This window comes from Homarus americanus, unplaced genomic scaffold (genome assembly GCF_018991925.1).
Source record: "Homarus americanus isolate GMGI-L3 unplaced genomic scaffold, GMGI_Hamer_2.0 scaffold8226, whole genome shotgun sequence".
Lineage (NCBI taxonomy): Eukaryota > Metazoa > Arthropoda > Malacostraca > Decapoda > Nephropidae > Homarus > Homarus americanus.
In genome coordinates, this window is record NW_024717620.1 from 2,303,192 (window position 1) to 2,326,791 (window position 23,600).

Below are 23,600 nucleotides of genomic sequence, written 5' to 3' on the forward strand. Positions count from 1 at the left end.
CAATGCTTTGCTTATTTCTTCACTGCCATTTATCACTTCTCCCCGCCCTGACTTTAAATGCCCAACTTTGTCCTTGACCTTTGTCCTATATACCTGGAAAAATCCCTTGGGATTCGCCTTGGATTCTCTTGCTATTTTGATTTCATAGTCTCTCTTTGCTTTCCTTACATTTTTCTTAACATTCCTAGATAGTTCATTATACCTGTTTCTGAGCTGCTCCTCCCCTCCCTTTAATTTCTTATATATTCCTTTCTTTATTCCTATGTAATGTTTAAGTTTTCTGGTCATCCACCTTGGCTCATTCTTATTTGACCTAATTTTTCTGTATGGTATATTTTGTTCTTGTGCTTTATGTAGTATACTAGTGAATATATTATAGTCATGATCAATTGTCGTGTCATCTATGACCTCACTCCTTCCTACTGGGAACTGACGTGACTGTTCCCAGGTGACCTCACCTAGGTACCTTCTTAAACCCTGATAATCCGCCAACCGAAAGTTTGGGACTCTGACCATATTGTGTGAGTCTACATTAAGCACAATACGCCCAGGTGGTTTGACAGACGTACTAATTCTGAATAGAACAGGCGTTCAACGGATATTAAAGAAAGAATGTTATTTGTGTGATTTTCTAGTGTATCACAACAATGTCGAAGAACGGCCTACAAAATTCCCAATTGGTCGTATTGTTACGCAATACCAACAGAATCGGCAGGACAGGATAGATCAAATAGCGCCACATGTTAAGGTGATCGATCATCCTCAGGGCAGGACACGCCTTTTAGAGCTGCATGCTGACTATAGAAATATAGTAGCCTTGCCAAGGGAACAGCTAGGTCAGACAGATTTAACATCCCATCATATAGCGTTAAAGGAGGGAACAAACCCTATCTACGTACCAGCTTACAGACTACCTCATAGCCAGAGCGCTGTAGTTCAGGACATGGTGCAGGGTATGTTGGATGAGAATTTTATCAAGCATTCTAAATCCCCCTTTAATAGCCCCTTGTTCCTCGTCCCCAAAAAAGATGGTGCGTGGCGCCCTGTTATAGATTTCAGGTGCGTAAATGAACAAACAATCCCTGATAGGTACCCTATGCCTGTCTTGAGTGACATATTGCAGTCCTTAGGTAAGGATAATGCTGTATTCAGCAACTTAGATTTGCTTAGTGGGTATTGGCAGATACCACTCGATGAGAAATCACGAGAGGTCACGGCGTTCAGTACGCCCCTAGGCCACTTTGAGTTCCTCCGGATGCCATTTGGTCTCAGAAATGCCCCACTAACATTTCAAAGAATGATCAACACCCTGTTTGCCGGATTGATTGGTACCACAGTCTGCGCTTATTTGGATGATCCAATAGAAGTCAGTAAGGACTTTGATTCCCATCTGATTAAACTGCGTGAAGTTTTAGAAAAACTTTCCACAGCAGGCCTTAAAATTAAACTCTCGAAGTGTGAGTTCTTAAAATCCAGAATCCATGTCCTTGGTCATGTAGTTGCCGGTGAGGGCATCCGCACAGTAGATGAGAAAGTCAAAACTGTATCTCAGTTCCCACGTCCTATCTCAGTTGATCATGTGCGTAGCTTTCTTGGCTTATCTGGATATTATCGTTCTTTCATCAAGAACTATGCAACATTAGCATCGCCCCTAACAAGGTTGCTCAAAAAAGATGCAATGTTTATATGGGACGCTGAACACGAAAACAGTTTTGCGGCATTGAAGATAGCGCTTACCAATGCCCCTGTTCTAGCCTTCCCTGACTACACTCAAACTTTCACTCTCTGTACTGACGCTTCCGGACTTGGAGTCGGAGCAGTGCTCATGCAAGAGGATACGCGTAGGAAGTTTAGAGTGATAGCTTTTGCAAGTCGCAAACTTATTGATCCTGAAACACGTTATTCGGTAACTCATTTAGAGACGTTACCCGTTGTGTGGGCACTTAAGAAATTTAAAGACATTATCTTTGGATATAAGATAACTGTTTATACTGATCATGCGGCAGTAACTGAGCTGTTCCAAGGCAGAAACTGATCAGGCAGATTAGCACGCTGGTATCTGACAATTCAAGAGTTTGACCCCGAGTTCAGATATTTACCCGGGAGGGCGAATGTTGTCGCCGACACTCTGTCCTGAAATATAGCACCATTAATGCCTGTATCAACCTTCACTCTTTTGCAACTGGAAGATGAGCAACGACGCGACCCATTATGGTCAGCAGTTATTTTTGCTCTCGAATCAGGAGAGGATGTTGAAACACCCCAAATTAATTCTTCCCTTAAGTCATTTTGAATTACGTCATAACATACCCCATAGGTCGAAAAAGACGCCAGAGGGTAATGTTTCTCAAATAGTCGTACCTGACACGTTGTGTAAAGAAGTTCCATGATGTCCCACAGGCAGGTCACCAGGGTCGTGACAAATGCTTAGCGGAATTACGAAAGAAGTATTTCTGGAACACTATGAAGAAAGACAGAATTACACATAGCTAATTGTTTGGCATGTGCTCAACATAAAGGATCAACAGGATCACCTGCCCCGATTCTACCATATCCTACATCAGACCGTCCGTTTGACACAGTCGCTATTGATATGTTACAACTCCCCAAGAGTCATCAGGGATCAACGTACCTCTTAGTGTGTGTGGATCATTTTTCAAGGTTCGTGGTCTTGGTTCCACTAAGAGATAAATCGACCGATGCTGTGGCTTATGCATTAGTGATGAACCATATATGTCCATATACTACGCCTAAAGTTCTGCTCTCTGACAATGGGACAGAGTTCAAGAATCAACTAGTAGCGCAAATATGTGCGCAATATGGAATTCAACAAAGTTTTGTGACACCTTATCGTCCACAGGCTAATGGCCTTGATGAGAGAACCAATCGCAAAATCCTAGAAATACTGCGTCCGATTGTCAGTGATATGCAATACGCATGGGAAGATTGGTTACCGCAGGTAGCAGCGTCTATCAATGGGTCAGTTAATAGCTCTACGGGCAAATCACCCTACTACATTGTCTATGGTACAGATAAACGTCTACTTTACGACATCCTTACAGATGCGCCGAACCCGTGTTATAATACGGATGATTTTGCGGCAAAACAAATTCGTATCTTTACAGATATTCATACCCAAGTCCGATCACATTTAGCGGCGTCGCGCGCCGAAATGATCATCAAGCAACATAAACATGCTAAACCTGTCGTATTAAACGTAGGTGACTCTGTAATGGTAAGAAAACCGGAAAGGCACTCCAAGCTTTCGGCTAAATTTTCAGGTCCATACCGCATTATTACTAAAGAAACAGGCAACACATTTAAAATTTGGAAGCCTAATGCACAGATTGCAGATGTCGTGCATGCGGATCGTCTTAAAAAAACCCATGAGAATTTATTACCTCCAGTTGATGATAATGTAATAGACACATCTTTACAGACTGTACAGAAGCAGATTGTACCTAATGACTATTGTATGAAACTTCGTTCTGCAAGTAGATGTTAAACTGTGTGTAAATCTCTTACAGAATGGCTTGGAACATCATTGTCCTGCTTCTGCTGTGTTGTTACACCGTTGTGTTGACAAACATGTGCACTAGTTGCACCTCTCGGACACGTTCTCATAGTTGAGGACGTGGTGAACATCAAGTATGAACGCCATCCACTGCTCCAGCTTCCGCGTCGGATGGACAACGTCGACGCCCAACTACAATCAGCATTGGACATACTTCATGGTCTCAGCGCAGCTTCTAATGAATCGACGATAATTTCACAAACTATAGACCTTCTACACTTTCGTCTCCAGAACCTTCACAAGCTTCTCGTCAATGTTGGGAAGAATATACCAGAGTCTCAAGTGGATCTTGCTAAAGAAGTGCATTCTCAGATACGACGAAAAAGGGGTCTCTTTAATTTTGTGGGTCTTATCCAAAGCGCTTTGTTTGGCACGGCAACGGCCGATGATGTAGCTAAATTGGGGGACCGAATGAACATTGTCGTTCAGGCTGTAGCTCAACAGAATCGTGTTGTTTCTCAAACCTTTCACGCGATTACTGCTTTAGAATCAAAGGTTAATGCAATCATAGTGGAGTCTAACCAAGTTTCGAGGATTGTTAATGGGTTACAGAACACAGTCCCGACGTTAGAGTGGCTCCTTTATTTCACAGAATATTTGCATGCTGCAGAAATTTCAGATCAAAAGATTGTAACCTCTAAAAATGAGCTAATTGACAGCATTGTAGATGCAGGGATAGGACGTGTGAACGCAAAGCTTGTGCCTGTGCAGACTCTTCTTGACGTTTTACAGATAGCCAAGTTGCTGTATCAATTAACTCCTATTTTAATGACAATGAGGTTCACTATTATTACCCTCTGTTGGAGTCAACTCTCACGCACAATGCTATCCTGATCCACATTCCTATGCGAGGGCAACATCAGTTTCATGCATGGCATTTAGAACCCTTCCCCTGGTTTGTAAACGACACACTGTATACTCTCAATAGGCCTAGAGAACTTTTCCTAATAGATGAAGATTATTCTTTATTGTTAATAGAAGATCCTAAGGTACTGTCACGGTGTAAGTCGTCTTATCTACACCTACACGTATGTCCAGCCTACATGTTCGCGTTTATTCCTGCTGCAGAGGGAATATGTGAATTGGCAGTCATACAACCAATTGTACGCACAGCGCTAGCACAATGCAGTTATAGGCCAGTTAGTCTCAAGACTGTGTTTCACGCTCATCTTCACAATGTGCAGTACTTGTTCTTTCCAAATCTCACTACTGTCATTTTAAAATGCTTTGATGGTGTTAAGCAGCTAGTTGTGAAAGGGCATTACAAGGCTCCTAATTACTGTGAAATCACTTGTAGTACATTACGGACCTTGCCTACTCATCAGCATTTTGCTTTTAATATAAAATTCAAGTTTGCTTTAATTCAACTTCCTGTCATGAATTTCACTATAAAGGATATTCAAATAGTTTCAGAGAAATCAAAAGTTTTGGCATTCTTGAAAGAGACACATTTTGCTGATTTGAGTAATAATTTGCCATTTTATCTGTCACAGGAATTTGCCATACCAAGCCTTACAATTCCCTCAATTATGGAAATTTTGGCAATTATAATTCTGTTCTGTTATTACAAGGCAGTGTCATCCAAAATGACATATTAACCCGATGACACTAAAGTTCAGGTCCCTGTAGTAGCTGATACCCCTACAGTAGTAGATTCCCCAGCTTAGTGTCTACACAACTGTTTATAACATGGTTAGGGTTGTCTAGGATGTACTGTACTCTGTAAGCTTAGTTAGGCCTCACGGAGCTCAGCTGGTAGGTGACCGAGCGATGTAATGGGCCCCTGTCTCATCAACAGAACATATTATAAAATGGGTCAATACATCTGATATTATATTCAGATTCATCCCCTGAAACTTTCCACTGTCTATGAGTAAGACATGAGTTGTACACGTGAACGGTAGCTTTCCCAAGAGGGACAAGCCCATATGTCAGCATCTTTGTAAGCGCGCACCAGCGACGCTCCTTGCCTCAGTCACTAAGATCAACTACTATCGAACGGACGTGATCTACGTTTATATTTACATAAACGCCGTCCTCTTTCTCGTTCATTCAAATACAGTGGAACTTACGGTTGATCTACACTCAGGAATTATAGACATAATCCTTTTACAATAAAACAAAGGAACTTCATTGGGTCTCGATACTAAAACCCCAATATATAATTTATGTGAACAACCAGGTTAATTGGGGGATTAACAGACGGATTCACTCATGGAGTACAACACAATGTACTACCTCATGTGGAGTACAACACAATGTACTCCCTCCTGTGGAGTACAACACAATGTACTGCCTCACGTGGAGTACAACATAATGTACTGCCTCACGTGGAGTACAACACAATGTACTGCATGACGTGGAGTACCATTGCTATCAAGAACATTTGTCTTGTAACATATAAAGTATGAATAGATTATTATGACAGTAGAGCTATATTCCTCCTTTGAACAGCTAATTAATATTCCTCCTTTGAACAGCTAATTAATATTCCTCCTTTGAACAGCTAATTAATATTCCTCCTTTGAACAGCTAATTAATATTCCTCCTTTGAACAGCTAATTAATATTCCTCCTTTTAACAGCCAATTAATATTCCTCCTTTGAACAGCTAATTAATTTTTATTTTGGTTTACGTTCATAAACATTGTGTACTGTATTTCCCGTTAGTTTGTTTACACCGGACTGTACCGTGACAGACACGCTTTATGCCCATCACATGATAGTGTCCCGTGTGAGATGTGTTGTCTTATACTGTAGAGTGTGGCTTAGTCTACAGTAGTAGTGTATGTGTCCCTGTTCCCGGCGGCTCAGCAGTAGGTTACCTCATTTACAAACTCTAGCACCTGGAGGAGGCAACCTATTTTGTAGGTGTCACTGGGACGATCTTTAAGGGAGCTCTTTTTTTTCTTTTTTTTTAGGGATAGGAGGAATGAAGGAAGTTAGAGGTGGGGGAAGGAAGTTATAGTTCGGAACTTGAAGAAATTCAGGAGGAGGTAAGAGAGGGCGGGCTGACCGCATAGCTAAGCTAATAGTGTGTTTGAGTTGTGTCATGGGTTAGTTATTGTCTGCCGGTACAGGCACTAGACAGCCTACCCTGTCCCATTTATGGGTGTTTTCAAGGGCCTTATTTCATATTCCGCCGACCCTACTGGCGGATGCTGGTCTAGGGAGGTTGTCTATTGCCTGGCCGTGTAGATCGGGGGTGGTAATGGACCTTTTGAGATTTCGTAGCTTTTTGGGAACCATGTATGGTTGTTGTCGTTATCTGGTGGGAGTCTGCTGGCCAGGGTGTGCAGCTGCTGGTTGATGGGTTTCATTTTCAGGTCTCTATGTGTCTCGGCTGTGGTTCTGGTGAAGGGGTATCTTTCACCTGTGACGAATCTTCGGGCTTCATTTTGGACCACCTGTAATTTTAATATTTGAGTGGTGCTCATAGCATGAAGAGGTATTGCTGGGTAAGTTAATATCGGTGTGATAAATGATGTCACCAGGGGTTGTTTTATTTTCTCAGGAAGCGCTTTAAAGCGGTATAGTTTTCTCAGCTCTCTTCTTGCTTTTTCCTTCCTGCTGTGGACATGATGGGAGTAACCTGTCGTGGATATATGTAGGCCCAGGAGGGTGCCTCTGCTTTTGTATTCTATCTGGGCATTATTGGTTACTAATGGATGGGTTTCTTTCTGCATAAGGGTATCACTGTGAATTTCGGGAGACTGGTTTGGATTTTCCATTGTTTTTTGTAGTTATTTACCCTTTCTAATTCCCGCCTGGTGTTGTCGACCTGTAACGCTCGCGATTTTCCTTGATGTGTTGTTATTTGAGTGATGTCGTCTGCATACATAATATCTTCGTTGCCTATTCTAGTGGGAGGCTGGGTGTCACTTGTGTAGATAATATATAGGGTAGGGGAGAGGACGCTTCCCTGAGGGACTCCACTCATGAGTGGGAAGGTCTCTCCTGTGTGTTGTCCTATCCTCAGTCTAGCATTTCTGTCGTCAAGAAAGTTGGAGGAGCTTATATTTTAGACCGTCGTGCCAGACTTTGTCAAATGCCTTCGCTACATCCCGGCGAGTTAGATTACATTGTCTACAACTCGCCGCGGCTCTGGCTATGTTCTCACATGCCAGGGCTATCGCTGTTGTGGTGGACTTCCCCTTCCTGAACCCGAATTGTCTGCAGTTGACTCTGTTTGTTGTTTCCAGGTGATTTCTCAGACGGTTATTGATGATTTTTTCTAGGATTTTTCCAGGTACTTCGAGGAGGGAGATCGGTCTGTAGTTTAGTGGGACGGCGGGGTTCTTTCCTTGTTTTGGTGTTAGGGTAATAATGGCCTCTTTGAATTTAGTTGGGAAGTAGCCCGAGGCCAGGCAAGCGTTCATTGTGGTTCTCAGTCTCTCCATGGCCGGGTTGTTTATGTGGCTGAGGATCTCCTTGGTGATGCCTGAATAACCAGGGGCTTTATTTTTGGTATTGGAGATGGCTCTGTTGAGTTCTTCCGAGGTGATTGGTTTGGACAATGGGCTGTCCGCTCTCAGATCCTCCCATATGATTTCAGGGGAAGGCTGAGTGCGGTGTGTCTGGCCCCGGAGTTCATCAAGGACGAGCTCCTCTTGGGTACCATCGAATTCCCTATTCTCTTCATTTGTGATTCGGAAGATGTTCCTCCATATGTCCCTGAATATGGGTTCTTTGTCTTGGTCGTCATATATTTTACTTCCTGCGTGGTCAGTTATATATGATGACTCGTTATGGCTGCAGCCTTTCAATCTCTTAACTCGACGCCAGAACTCTCCTGGATCGTTGTATGTATGCGAGAGTTGTTCAACTATTTCGGCCCATTTAAGGTTGCTTTGTTCCAGAGATCTTGTTTTTATTTCCTCCCGGATTCTTCTGTATGTATTGTAGCTTACGATGTCCCAACCATGGGTCTCGGCTCTCTGTTGTAGCAGTTGGAACTGGTTTGTGAGGGCTATGAGTTCTGGAGTCTGTTGTGGGTGTGGGAGAGTTCTGTTGCGTTTGAGAGGCGTGGCCTCCTGGTAGGCTGTTCCTATGGCTTCACACCATGTGTTGATTTCATCGTCTATTATGTTCACCGGCTGACTGTCTATGGTCTGCAGGATTGTCATGCCCTTGACCTCAAGTTCGGCTGTAGCTTTTTCGTTGAATAAGTCCCAGTCGGTCTGCTTGGCGATCCTCCGTGGTGGAGCTGGTATAGTTATTGGTGTTGCTGAGATGGTCCTGATTATAGGTAGGTGGTCGCTGGAGGTTACAGGGCCTTGTTCAAAGAGATAGTTGTGGGAGCATCTGCCGTTTGTTATTGCTATATCTGGAGTAGTGGTTGAGTTCCTTCTGTAGAACGTGGGGAAGTCTGGACCTATTAGTTGGGCTTTTTTGTTTGTTATGAAGCGAGGCCTCTCACGAGGTTCACCAACAACTGTCTAGGGGGGGGTCGTATCCCGGACAATATCAAGCGGGTCTTTATCATAGCAGCATTATGTGCACAAAAAACAAAGGAGGTGGAATCATGCTTTTCGCAGTGGGGAACACTCCGCCGCCTAACGATAAAAGCCCTCATGAACGCCGTCCAGTGAACTCAACACGTGGTCCTTGGGTGACGGCGCTCTGGCGGGTTCGGAGGAGTCGGCTTGAGAGAACGTCAGTCGAGTGCTGGATAAGGAAGCAGCACCGGGCCTCACCTTCAACACTCCCAGTTATGAAATCATCTCAGCTGACGAGAACATTACGAGACGAGTAATGAAAATCGTGCCAGACGCCCTCAACATCCACCCGGCCAACAGCGTCCTGCTCGGGTCACCACTGGACGTCAACATGATCCCTGTCGTCCTAATGCGTAAATTGGACGACTTGAAAAAGATGGTAGAGATAATAAGTGACCTGGATGCCCACGATGTCCTATAACTCCTAACAAAGTGGTTCTCTGTGCCTAGACTGACGTACTTCCTCAGGTGGTCACCGTCGTTCGACAGCCACACACTGTGAGAGTGCGTTGAGCTCCTTGGACCCATGTGGGCAAAGGTCGTGAACCTCTCATTGGAAGACTCCCAGTGGACACAAGCTACAGTACTCTCCCTGTCCGCCTGGGAGGAGTTTACTTACAAATAGCTTCTCGAGTCTCCTAACCAGCTTCCCTGTTATCTTGTGTGGCATCAGACGAACTAATTGGGAGGATCACGCCAGAACATCCACGAGCGGCCGCAGGAGTAAACGGCCGCCACATCCTGTCCTTAACCAGAGCCCCGAACTATAAACTTGAGGACATTTCTTATCTCACGGGGAGGCCAAAAACAGTTTCCGTAATTTAAGTTTTACAGTTGTTTTCCTTCCATCTCACTCACCTACGGTCGAGAGCTCTGACACCTTTGTTTCTCAGTTAACATCCGACGCTGCTGGTATGTTTGGTTGGTGCCTTTATATAACATTGTTGTGTATTATTATAGGTTAGGTTAGGTTAGGCTAGGTTAGGTTGGTGAAGGTGTCAGTATTTTATTTTATTTCTTCACTGGGGTGGTGGGTATTGATCGGCAGTTGTGGAATTGGTCGCTGAGTTCCGGGAATATTCGTTCATAAAAAGAGCCAATCTAAGCTAACTTAAAATAATAGTTTTCATCTACTATTATCACCTATACAAAAATAGTGTCTATGAAAGGCCCCGACAAAACATCCCGGACGTAAACAAAACTATTCCATCGTTCACGTGTTGACCTACTCGTGAGGCAACAAAACATTATCTTCTATGATGTTGTGACGCTCCACAGGTGTATACTATTAGAGGCCAGAGCTGTTATACCACTTAAGGCAGTCATTCTACTTGGCTCAACTAAGCCAAGTGTGAATTTCCAGTCATGAGATCTGAATATAGATATGTTAAGCCATGCGAGCAGATGTCTGGCACTATATTGTGGTATTAACGTGGCAGTGAAACAGTTAGTGTTGGAGATGGGGATGTCAACACTCAGCTAAATCTCTACAGGTGTATATATCTTGTCCTCCACCCAGTCATTCCTAGATGCTGTGGTTAGGTTAGGTTAGGTTTGTGGTGGGATGAAATCCTAGACAAGGTTCTTGAAACTCCAGGGCACGAGCAGTAGATATATTCAATAAGTAGTACAAGACTTGGCGGGATAGCCGACCGATACAGAAGCGAGCACAAGGGACTCCGTGCCGTAGGCAGGCCGAAGCCGATCTGAGGGAAATTAGCTAGCTAGGCAAGGAGAGTTGCTAGACATTACTAGGACAATAAATGAGGTCTTCTAATTACTCGACTAGCGCGGTACAGACATAGTACATCGGGACATAGTAAGTGAACATAGGCATTAGACATAAGCATAGATATCAGACATGCTATAATAATATGTAGTAATACAGACATGTGAGTAAATGGTACAATGAATGGTAACAGAGTCTTGGCGTCAGGCGTGTTCACATATCTTGGTATTTACATATCTATACACCTCCCTCCCCCTTTACGCTCGTAGTGCAATCTCGAGCGGCTACGGACTCTTTTTCCATGAGTCGGGGGGAGCGGCGAGGGACAATGGGAGGATCAACTGACGACCTTCGTTCCTGGTCTGGGCAAGGGGACACAGGGGACGGGGAGGAAGGTTCGTCACTAGCGGATGGCACTGGGCGGAGATGGCGTCTGTTTCGCCACCACACACGACCACTGGGGAGGCGGACTTGGTACGAACGAGACTCGCCACGGCCCATGACGACCCCGACCTTGTCCCAGCGGTGTGACGTCGGGTCCTGGATTCGTACTTGCTGGCCGACGGTCAACCTGGGAAGGGGGCGGGCGTGGGCGTCATAGTGGCTTGTCACTTGGGCCATCCGGGCAGCCTCACGGCGGTCACACTCGTCCGCCTTGATCTGCCATTCATCTAAGAAGGACTGGGGGTGGGCAGGCACACAAGTACGAAGGGGGCGGCCATACAACACCTGGGCAGGAGATTGTCCGGCAGGGGTAGGGGTGTTACGGAGTTCCACTAGGCCCCTGTCGAACTCCTCGCAGTCCAGGTTCCCCGTCGGTGCTGTCTTGAGGATGAGGTATTTTACGGACTTTACCGCTGCCTCGGCGTGGCCATTCGCCTGCGGATAATGAGGGGAGGTGACGATGTGGTGGACGCCCCAGCGTTCGGCGAAGCTCTTGAACTCGTGGCTATTGAACGGGGGCCCACCATCGGTTCGGAGGCGGAGAGCCACTCCGACTTCCCGGAAGAAGCAACAAAACATCCGGATGACCCTGGAAGAGGTGGTGTCCCGACCACAGGGAACTACCACGGGCCATCCAGAGAGCCTGTCGGCGACCACCAGGAAAGACTTTCCGGCCACATGAAAGAAGTCGGCGGACACAGACTCAAAGGGCCGCTTCGGGAGGTCATTGCACAGGTACGGCTCTTGTTGCTGGCTGGGCTGGAGTTGCTGGCAAGGCTCACAGGCCTCCACCATGCTCTTAATATCGGCGTCAATACCAGGCCAGAAGACGGTCTGACGGGCTCTGCGCCTGGTGGCTTCAACGCCGCGGTGGCTGTCATGGAGGCGGGATAAGGTGCGCCGGCGGAGGGCAGCGGGAACGACGATCTTGGGGCCGTACAACACCAGCTCTCCGTCCGCATAGAGGCTATCCCTTAGCTTCCAGAAGGGGAGGGCGGAGGCGTGAATGTCGTAGCGGTTGGTGGGGAATCCAGCGGAGACGTAGTCGAGGAGTTGGACGTATGCCGGGTCTTGAGCGGCGGCGATGCGGAGCTCCTGGAGCGTCCTATCGTCTTCGATGGAGGGCGTCGTCGTCGTCTTATCAGCAAGAGAAGTGGCTGTGTGTGTCACGAAAGACCGAACGTGAGCCGCGGCCGTGGTACAGTCGACTTCATCTTCAGGTGTGGGGCGACTAACAGGGGCTCGGGAGAGGGCGTCTGGTATGCACAGAAGCTTCCCGGCGCGCCACACAGCTGTAAAGACGTAAGGGGCGGTCTTCTGTTTGAGACGTTGGAGGCGAGGATTTTCGATGGCGTCCAACGTGTAGTGATTGAGGATGGGTATGAGCGGGCGATGGTCCGTCATGAGGGTGAAATGCCCAAGGCCAAACAGGTAAAGGCGGCACTTGGCCATAGCCCAGGCGACTGCCAGCATCTCTAGTTCGGTGGTGGCGTATCTGGTCTCCGTGTCCGTCAAAAACCTGGAGCCACACTGAACTAAGCGCAGTCTACCCTGGCCGTGAGCTTGAAGGAGGGCATATCCGAGGCCGTATAGACGGGAGGCGTCGGTCTGGAGGACCACTGGTAAGGACGGGTCGAAGGGTGACAAGACTGGTGGTGACAGCAACGCCTTCTTAACATTCCTGAACGCTAGGTCGTGGTCAGGAGTCCAGAGGAAAGAGCGCTTGGGGCTCATGAGGGGGCGTAGAGGTTGGGCTGATGTGGCGATTTTAGGGGAGAAGTCGGCCAGCTGATTTACCAGGCCCATAAATGAGCGAAGGTCGGTCAGGTTCGCTGGAGTAGGGAAGTCCCTGATGGCCTTGACCTTCTCCTCATCAGCTGAGATCCCCTCTGGCGAGATGTTGTAGCCGCAGTAGTTAACTTGGGAGGCGGCGACCACAAATTTATCTTTGTTCAGGGTGATACCATGGGCACGACATCTTGTGAGCATCAGATGAACTCGGTTCAAGTGGGCCGGGAGATCATCGTCGAAGAGCAGGATGTCATCTACGACCTTCACGCAGTTGGTGACACCCTGCAGAGCCATATCCCCACGGAGACAGTACGCATCCCCGTTGCTGCGAAGCCCATGGGTCCGCGGCAGTGTTGGAAGCGGCCGTGGGGCGTGATGAATGTAGTGAGGTGGCGATCTTCTTCCGCCAGGTCGACTTGCCAGTACCCATGTAGTGCATCCGCCGTGGTAAAGAACTTTGCAGACGGGGTGACGCTGCGGACTGCTTGGATGGGCGTAGGTGATGGATGGGCGGGACGGGAGACCTGCGAGTTGAGATGGGTGAGGTCCACTGTGATGCGAACACCTACAGGCTTGGGTGCCAAGACCATAGGGTGGCACCACTCGGAGGGCTCCTCACCGGCGTGTCTGATGATCCCCTGCTGCACCAGAGAATCGAGCTCCGCCTTCACCTTGTCCTGTAGGGCAAAGGGGATAGGCCTGGGTGTGTGGATGGCGAAAGGCGTCGCGCCAGGCTTGAGGTGGATTCTCATCGGGGGGCCTGTCATCTTCTTGAGCGGCGTCTTCTGGAGGTCGGGCTTGGAGACAAGGACGTCGCTGAACTGACGAAGAAGAACTCCCGGGCGGCAGCAGGTGTGGTCATGGCTGAAACAGGTATCTTTGCACACCTGTTGAGGTGTGTCACGGCGAGGATGGGCTTTGGGAACTCGGATGAGACGATGGCCAAGTCCTAACAATGGCCACATGACAAGAGAGGGGTTTGGATGCCCTCATGGACGTGGACTGTGGCAAGGCAAGACTTGGGACCGAGCTGTAGTGTTGCCTTGAAGCAACCCAAAGGTGGAGACATCGGGGACCCGTCCGCTGTGAGCACGTCGTTCATGGCTGTGGGTGACAGGCTACTCCTGGGAATGTTGAGGGCGTCCAGGTGTGTTGGTCCAATCACCGTGATGTCCGCGCCCGTGTCAGGTATCATCAGGAGGTTGGAAGAGTTGGTACCGTAGGACAGACGAACATTGACGGGCTTGGGGGACCTGTCACTCGAGGCATCATCCACGCGTCGGCATCCTTTGTTGTTCTTGGGAGACGGTGGTGTGGACGTTCTGTCGGGCTGTGAAGAGACGTTTTGACCTGGAGATGGAGGCTTCTTGGTGGACCTGCAACACTTGGCGAAGTGTCCTTGCTTGTTGCAAGCGTTGCATGAGACCTTGTTGGCAGGACATCGAGTTGTGCGGGGCCAATGGCCTTGAAACCCGCAGTTTCGACATTTACTATCAGCCGCAGGGCACTTTCCTGGACCGTGCTGGCGCTGACAGTTTCTGCAGGATTCGGGAGAAGAAACTGGTGACTGTGACGGGGGCTGTGGAGAGGACGCCGTCTGCATCTGGCGTTGATTCCTCTTGTAGGTGGAGACGGCGTGAACTTGAGATGGCGATGAGTGTATAGCTGAGGCAGCCTCTCTTGTGGCCTCATACGACCTGCAACAGGTGACGAAGTCGGTGAGGGAAGAGGCGGCGTCGAGGGTGAGGAGTTTCTGAAGCAGGTCCTTGTCACGTACACCCATCAGCAAGATCATCTTGAGCTGGATCTCAGCACAGGTTACAGGATCGCCTGTACATAGGTCCACCTCGGCTGCTAGGTCCTTAAGTCGTGCGTAGAAGTCTGCGAATGATTCCCCAGAAGCTTGTTTGCAGGATAGCAGTTCCCTACGATGCAAAGCTTCATTGCGGAGGCCTCGGAAATGACTCTGCAAGGCGTTTAAAACCTCTGTCACTGACATGGGGGAGTCAGGGGGAATGGCTAGCGTGTGCTCTAGGAGGCGTTGAACATCGAGGGAAATGCACGATCTTAATTGGATGAGTTGTTTATGAGGGGGCATTCGGTTGAGGTCAGACATAACAGCAAAGTCTTCGAAACGACGTCGCCATTGACGGTATACTTGATATGTTGCATCAGATTGAAGAGGTGGGGGGCTGGGAACTGAAGACTTGCTGTGCAGGGGTGTACTCGAGACGGCAGGTAATGGAGGAGGCACGGAGAGGTCGACGAGAGTTGAGACTGGAGCAGGTGGTTGAGAAGGCACTGAGGTATACCCAAGGGGGATAGGTGACGTGTGAGGAGGCGTTGTCTGAAGGATAGATGAAGAGGCTGAAGCTGGCGAATTGGTTGTGGCAGCTGGTGAAGTCGTCCTCGTTGCCAGCAATTCCAATAGTTCCAGGAATTTGCGGTTATCAGCTTGGTGTTGTTGTTGAAGTTGAAGACAGTAAGCTGATTCCTCTGACTGTCTTGACAATTCCTCTTGACGTCGTTTTTCCTCCTCTAATTGACGTCTTTGGGCTTCCTTCTCTTGGGAAACTTGTAGGAAGTGAATTAACTGACGTATATCCCGGCTCCCATCCTTTGAATTTGGCGCGCCCGGCGTGTGAGGCGTGAGGGGGGGTGGGAGGGTCTGTGAGGCTTCGTCTTCCTCATAAACCTCATATAAATTTCCCAGCAAATCGTCGTGGTCAGACATCTCGTGTTTGGTATGGTTGCGATGGGAAAGACAAGGAGAATAAGGTGAAGTGCTATGTTTTCGTCAATGTACTTGCCTAAGTGTAGGAACTGGCGGGCAAGTAAAAGAGTATTGACTGTAATATTTGTGAAGTGAGAGGAGGCGGCTGGCGGCGGTGTATTCCTCCGCGCGCCCGGGCGAGATGGCAGTGCTGACTCAGTCGAAGGGGGATGCAGGCAGTGGCCTGCGGGCCGGCGCAGACGGAGGATGTATGCCGGAAGTGCTGTCTTGGAAACTGGGCTGAAGGCGTTTCTGCTACCTGTAGGGCCGCAGAAACATAGCAAAGAGACATGAAAGGCACTGCACTTCACTTAGGGCACTTCACAAGGTCACAAAGCACTTTAAATCCAGGGGCACTGTAGAGTACATCTTCTGGGCGGGAAACAGAGGAGGAGCGGGAAACAGACGAGGCCAGCTCTTGCAACTTGTCAACTGTCGTGTTGGAGCTACTCATCTGCACCATGTGGTGGGATGAAATCCTAGACAAGGTTCTTGAAACTCCAGGGCACGAGCAGTAGATATATTCAATAAGTAGTACAAGACTTGGCGGGATAGCCGACCGATACAGAAGCGAGCACAAGGGACTCCGTGCCGTAGGCAGGCCGAAGCCGATCTGAGGGAAATTAGCTAGCTAGGCAAGGAGAGTTGCTAGACATTACTAGGACAATAAATGAGGTCTTCTAATTACTCGACTAGCGCGGTACAGACATAGTACATCGGGACATAGTAAGTGAACATAGGCATTAGGCATAAGCATAGATATCAGACATGCTATAATAATATGTAGTAATACAGACATGTGAGTAAATGGTACAATGAATGGTAACAGAGTCTTGGCGTCAGGCGTGTTCACATATCTTGGTATTTACATATCTATACAAGGTTAGGTTAGGTTAGATGTGTGGTGTTGTGTGATTACTAAATATTATCATCTCCCTGCACAATGATTCACTTGGGGGGAATTGAGCGTCAAATGATACGACATTAGCTGAGCATTTTTTTTCTCACTGTTCACTATATACTTATATAAGGAATTGTTGCCTGGTCTATTAAGGTGAAGTCAGCCAAGCTCAGGATACCTTTTCTAAATTAATATTAGGAGCATTAAATCCGTATGTTGAAGTAATGCACTGTGCAGGATATAATGATTTTAGCGTTTACGATTATCAGTCACTTTGTGTCATATAATTTATCATTTATGAGGATAATTTTATGATGTTTATAAGTTTTTTTTATGGGTTAAATTATATAATTGTTGTTTGACTCTGGACGAAGGAGGCAAGTATTGACACACTGACGGACATAAGTATTGACACACTGACGGACCCAAGTATTGACACACTGACGGACATAAGTATTGACACACTGATGGACACAAGTATTGACACACTGACGGACACAAGTATTGACACACTGATGGACACAAGTATTGACACACTGACGGACACAAGTATTGACACACTGACGGACACAAGTATTGACACACTATTCGAAATCACCTGGAGAAGCACCGATTATTCAATGATTCCCAGCATGGCTTCACAAGCGGACGTTCTTGCCTAACTAATCTGTTAACATTCTTTTCATCATTTTTCGAATCGGCGGACGAGGGGCACAATTATGATGTGGTATATCTCGACTTTAGCAAAGCCTTCGACAGAGTCCCCCACGAAAGACTAATTAGAAAGGTAGATGCTCATGGCATCAAAGGTGACATCCTTAAATGGATTAGGGCGTGGTTACAGGACAGGAAACAGAGAGTGAGCATTAACGGCACTAAGTCCCATTGGAGCAACGTCACAAGTGGAGTTCCCCAAGGCTCAGTACTTGGACCATTATTATTTATTATATACATAAACGACATAGATATCGGCATTGACAGCAACATAAGTAAATTTGCTGATGACACTAAAATAGGACGTGTTATCAAATCTGACGAGGACTCGGCAAAACTACAGGAAGATCTAAACAAATTTTTCGAATGGTCTGAAAAATGGCAGATGAAATTCAACGTCGACAAATGTAAAGTAATCAGTATAGGAGATGTAAACAGGGAAACCAGATACCAGATGAACAACGATGCCATAGAGAAATCCGACTGCGAGAGAGATTTAGGAGTAATGATAAGTAGGAACCTTAAGCCAAGTAAACAATGTGTTTTTGCTCGTAACAAGGCTAATAAAGTACTTGGGTTCATACAAAGGAGTGTTAGTTACAAGACTAGCGAGTTCATCCAAAAACTGTATCTTGCTCTTGTGAGACCACACCTGGATTATGCAGTTCAGTTCTGGTCACCGTATTACAGAATGGATATAGAATCCTTGGAAAGAATTCAGAGGAGAATGACAAGACTAATCCCGGGCATTAGGAACCTTGAGTATAGAGACAGGTTAAAGCATCTTAATTTGCACTCCCTTGAGAGACGTAGAGCGAGGGGCGACCTGATAGAGGTGTATAAGTGGAAGGCAGGGCTAAACAAAGGGGACATTACAAAGGTACTCAAACTATCCAACCAGGAGCGAACTCGTAACAATGGTTTTAAATTAGACAAATTTAGATTTAGGCGTGAAATAGGTAAACACTGGTTTGGAAACAGAGTAATGGATGAATGGAACAAGTTACCAAATATCATTATTAACTCGAAAACGCTGAATTGCTTCAAACATAGGTTGGATGCTCATATGAGCAATAGGGGTTGGGTGTAAACGGGACGGCCCAGTATGGGCCAATAGGCCCGCTGCAGTTTCCTCCATTCTTATGTTCTTATGTTCTTAAGTATTGACACACTGACGGACACAAGTATTGACACACTGACGGACACAGGTATTGACACACTGACGGACACAAGTATTGACACACTGACGGACACAGGTATTGACACACTGACGGACACAAGTATTGACACACTGACGGACACAAGTATTGACACACTGACGGACACAAGTATTGACACACTGACGGACACAAGTATTGACACACTGACGGACACAAGTATTGACACACTGACGGACACAAGCATAGAGCCACCACAGCCATTCCTACCTCCTCTCCCAGGACAATAAGACTAGTGCTTAAGGTGACTGGAACGCTCAGTAACACAGTGGTGGTGATTCAGCTAAATGATCCCAGAAAAGTTGTCAATATTGTCCGCTTTATGACGGTCGTCCCCTCGCGGTGTGTGAGGCGGGGCGTGGTACAGGAGCTCTCACTGGTCTTCTCTCGCCTTGTACAGTTGGAGAATGTGTTCCTACACCCCCCTGCGGTAACCTGTCTCCAAACGGCCAATCTGTATGACCAATACCCGTTCATTCATAATAGTGATACTACTACTGTGACGGTGCCTTTTGGAGACACGGGTTGCCACAGGGGTGTAGGAACACATTTCCCCAACTGTACAGTGTCGTATTAATTATGTAAATAGTGAATTAAAAATATTTTATTGACTTGACGAAAAAATCTTAAAGTAAATGTGCGAAAGTATAGTTTAAGTTTTGTAGGCATCATTACATTAGTTCATCATCATCCAAATTCCATTATTGCGACAGTTTCTGCTTAGAGATCTCTTCTTTACCTGGACGTGAGTTTACTGACTTACAGAGGTAGTTCAGGTGTGTGTGCACGTTAAGTACTGAATAAGACTGTTGATGAACCTGTCTGTGACTTACTTAAAAAACTCGATCCGTGATCCTTGTACAGCGATGTCCCAGACCTTGGTCAGACCCCCGAGGTCAACACAACATATGATGACCACCGCCAGTGTTCCCAGCACCATGACCAGTGTCTGCAACACGTCGGTGTACACCACGGCTCTCACACCCCCCTGTGGAATCAATCAATAAATGAAACAATGTGAAACCATCTGACAACAGGTCCGAACCTTCTTCACACAAACACACCTAACTTAGTGTTACTGGACCACAGCAGTAAATATATATCATGATCTATGAACAAGGTGGTCACATCTCTCTATCTGAACCAGGGAGCTGTTTTAGGTAATCAGTGGAAGGTAATAAAATATGCCTGACCCACCATAGTAATGGCCAGTTCACTACATGGTCCACTACGGTGCTCTCATGGTCGAGGCTGTGTCCTGTCATCACACGCCAGGCTGACATTACCTGACACTGTGACTACTGTCAGTGGTCCCCACGGTGGTAATGGTCTCAATAAATGGTCTCCACGGTGGTAATGGTCTCAATAAATGGTCACCACGGTGGTAATGATCTCAATAAATGGTCCTCACGGTGGTAATGGTCTTAATAAATGGTTTTCACGGTGGTAATGGTCTCAATAAATGGTCTCCACGGTGGTAATGGTCTCAATAAATGGTCACCACGGTGGTAATGGTCTTAATAAATGGTCCTCACGGTGGTAATGGTCTTAATAAATGGTTTTCACGGTGGTAATGGTCTCAATAAATGGTCCTCACGGTGGTAATGATCTCAATAAATGGTCCTCACGGTGGTAATGGTCTTAATAAATGGTCCTCACGGTGGTAATGGTCTTAATAAATGGTCCTCACGGTGGTAATGATCTCAATAAATGGTCTCCACGGTGGTAATGGTCTTAATAAATGGTTTTCACGGTGGTAATGGTCTTAATAAATGGTCCTCACGGTGGTAATGGTCTTAATAAATGGTCTCCACGGTGGTAATGGTCTTAATAAATGGTCCTCACGGTGGTAATGGTCTTAATAAATGGTTTTCACGGTGGTAATGGTCTTAATAAATGGTCCTCACGGTGGTAATGGTCTTAATAAATGGTTTTCACGGTGGTAATGGTCTTAATAAATGGTTTTCACGGTGGTAATGGTCTTAATAAATGGTCTCCACGGTGGTAATGGTCATAATAAATGGTCCTCACGGTGGTAATGGTCTTAATAAATGGTCCTCACGGTGGTAATGGTCTTAATAAATGGTCCTCACGGTGGTAATGATCTCAATAAATGGTCCTCACGGTGGTAATGGTCTTAATAAATGGTCCTCACGGTGGTAATGGTCTTAATAAATGGTCCTCACGGTGGTAATGGTCTTAATAAATGGTCCTCACGGTGGTAATGGTCTAATAAATGGTCACCACGGTGGTAATGGTCTCAATAAATGGTCCTCACGGTGGTAATGGTCTTAATAAATGGTCTCCACGGTGGTAATTCTCAATAAATGGTCCTCACGGTGGTAATGGTCTTAATAAATGGTCCTCACGGTGGTAATGGTCTTAATAAATGGTCCTCACGGTGGTAATGGTCTTAATAAATGGTCCTCACGGTGGTAATGGTCACCACGGTGGTAATGGTCTCAATAAATGGTCCTCACGGTGGTAATGGTCTTAATAAATGGTTTTCACGGTGGTAAATGGTCAATAAATGGTCCTCACGGTGGTAATGGTCTTAATAAATGGTCCTCACGGTGGTAATGGTCTTAATAAATGGTCCTCACGGTGGTAATATATATGGTCACCACGGTGGTAATGGTCTCAATAAATGGTCTCACGGTGGTAATGGTCTTAATAAATGGTTTTCACGGTGGTAATGGTCTTAATAAATGGTCTCCACGGTGGTAATGGTCTTAATAAATGGTCCTCACGGTGGTAATGGTCTTAATAAATGGTTACCATGGTCTCCTCACGGTGGTAATGATCTCAATAAATGGTCCTCACGGTGGTAATGGTTTAATAAATGGTCCTCACGGTGGTAATGGTCTTAATAAATGGTCTCACGGTGGTAATGGTCTTAATAAATGGTCCTCACGGTGGTAATGGTCTTAATAAATGGTCCTCACGGTGGTAATGGTCTTAATAAATGGTCCTCATGGTCTTAATAAATGGTCCTCCTCACGGTGGTAATGGTCTCTGGTCTCAATAAATGGTCCTCACGGTGGTAATGGTCTTAATAAATGGTTTTCACGGTGGTAATTATCTCAATAAATGGTCCTCACGGTGGTAATGGTCTTAATAAATGGTCCTCACGGTGGTAATGGTCTTAATAAATGGTTTTCACGGTGGTAATGGTCTTAATAAATGGTCCTCACGGTGGTAATGGTCTTAATAAATGGTCCTCACGGTGGTAATGGTCTTAATAAATGGTTTTCACGGTGGTAATTATCTCAATAAATGGTCCTCACGGTGGTAATGGTCTTAATAAATGGTCCTCACGGTGGTAATGGTCTTAATAAATGGTTTTCACGGTGGTAATGGTCTTAATAAATGGTCCTCACGGTGGTAATGGTCTTAATAAATGGTTTTCACGGTGGTAATGGTCTTAATAAATGGTTTTCACGGTGGTAATGGTCTTAATAAATGGTCCTCACGGTGGTAATGGTCTTAATAAATGGTCCTCACGGTGGTAATGGTCTTAATAAATGGTCACCACGGTGGTAATGGTCTCAATAAATGGTCCTCACGGTGGTAATGGTCTTAATAAATGGTCACCACGGTGGTAATGGTCTCAATAAATGGTCCTCACGGTGGTAATGGTCTTAATAAATGGTCCTCACGGTGGTAATGGTCTTAATAAATGGTCCTCACGGTGGTAATGGTCTTAATATATGGTCACCACGGTGGTAATGGTCTCAATAAATGGTCCTCACGGTGGTAATGGTCTTAATAAATGGTTTTCACGGTGGTAATGGTCTTAATAAATGGTCTCCACGGTGGTAATGGTCTTAATAAATGGTCCTCACGGTGGTAATGGTCTTAATAAATGGTTACCACGGTGGTAATGGTCTCAATAAATGGTCTCCACGGTGGTAATGATCTCAATAAATGGTCCTCACGGTGATAATGGTTTTAATAAATGGTCCTCACGGTGGTAATGGTCTTAATAAATGGTCCTCACGGTGGTAATGGTCTTAATAAATGGTCCTCACGGTGGTAATGGTCTTAATAAATGGTCCTCACGGTGGTGGTAAATGGTCCTCACGGTGGTAATGGTCTTAATAAATGGTCCTCACGGTGGTAATGGTCTCAATAAATGGTCACCACGGTGGTAATGGTCTCAATAAATGGTCCTCACGGTGGTAATGGTCTTAATAAATGGTTTTCACGGTGGTAATTACCTCAATAAATGGTCCTCACGGTGGTAATGGTCTTAATAAATGGTCCTCACGGTGGTAATGGTCTTAATAAATGGTCCTCACGGTGGTAATGGTCTTAATAAATGGTCCTCATGGTGGTAATGGTCTTAATAAATGGTCCTCACGGTGGTAATGGTCTTAATAAATGGTCCTCACGGTGGTAATGATCTCAATAAATGCTCCTCACAGTGGTAATGGTCTTAATAAATGGTCCTCACGGTGGTAATGGTCTCAATAAATGGTCCTGACGGTGGTAATGGTCTTAATAAATGGTCCTCACGGTGGTAATGGTCTCAATAAATGGTCCTCACGGTGGTAATGGTCTCAATAATTGTTGTGTAGGATGACACAGAGCTGGTGGGGTGTTATGTGGACAAACCCCTCACTGATGAGGTAATGATCAGAGGGGGACCTGTGGGGGGTCGTCAGTTAACCCAGGGGGGTAGTCCGTTATCCCTGGGGTTCATCCGTTAACCCAGGGGGTCATCCGTTAACCCAGGGGGGTCATCCGTTATCCCTGGGGTCATCCGTTAACTCAGGGGGGTCATCCGTTAACCCAGAGAGGGGCCATACGTTAACCCAGGGAGGGGTCGTCCGTTAACCCAGGGAAGGGCCGTCCGTTAACCCATGGAGGGGTCGTCCGTTAACCCAGGGAGGGGTCGTCCGTTAACCCAGGGAGGGGCCATACCCGAGACATTAGAAGGGTCCTGTACTATACTCAC

General features: G+C 46.3%; 1 protein-coding gene across 1 annotated transcript in view; it reads right to left on the minus strand.

Moving 5' to 3' along the window:
- LOC121858962 (sodium-coupled monocarboxylate transporter 1-like) overlaps nucleotides 1–23,600 on the minus strand; it is a 92,193-nt gene that overhangs the window by 21,029 nt on the left and 47,564 nt on the right. Inside the window, exon 12 of the mRNA XM_042355620.1 lies at nucleotides 19,474–19,628. Within this exon, the coding sequence (XP_042211554.1) occupies nucleotides 19,474–19,628 (155 nt within the window). The remainder of the gene's footprint in view (nucleotides 1–19,473; nucleotides 19,629–23,600) is intronic.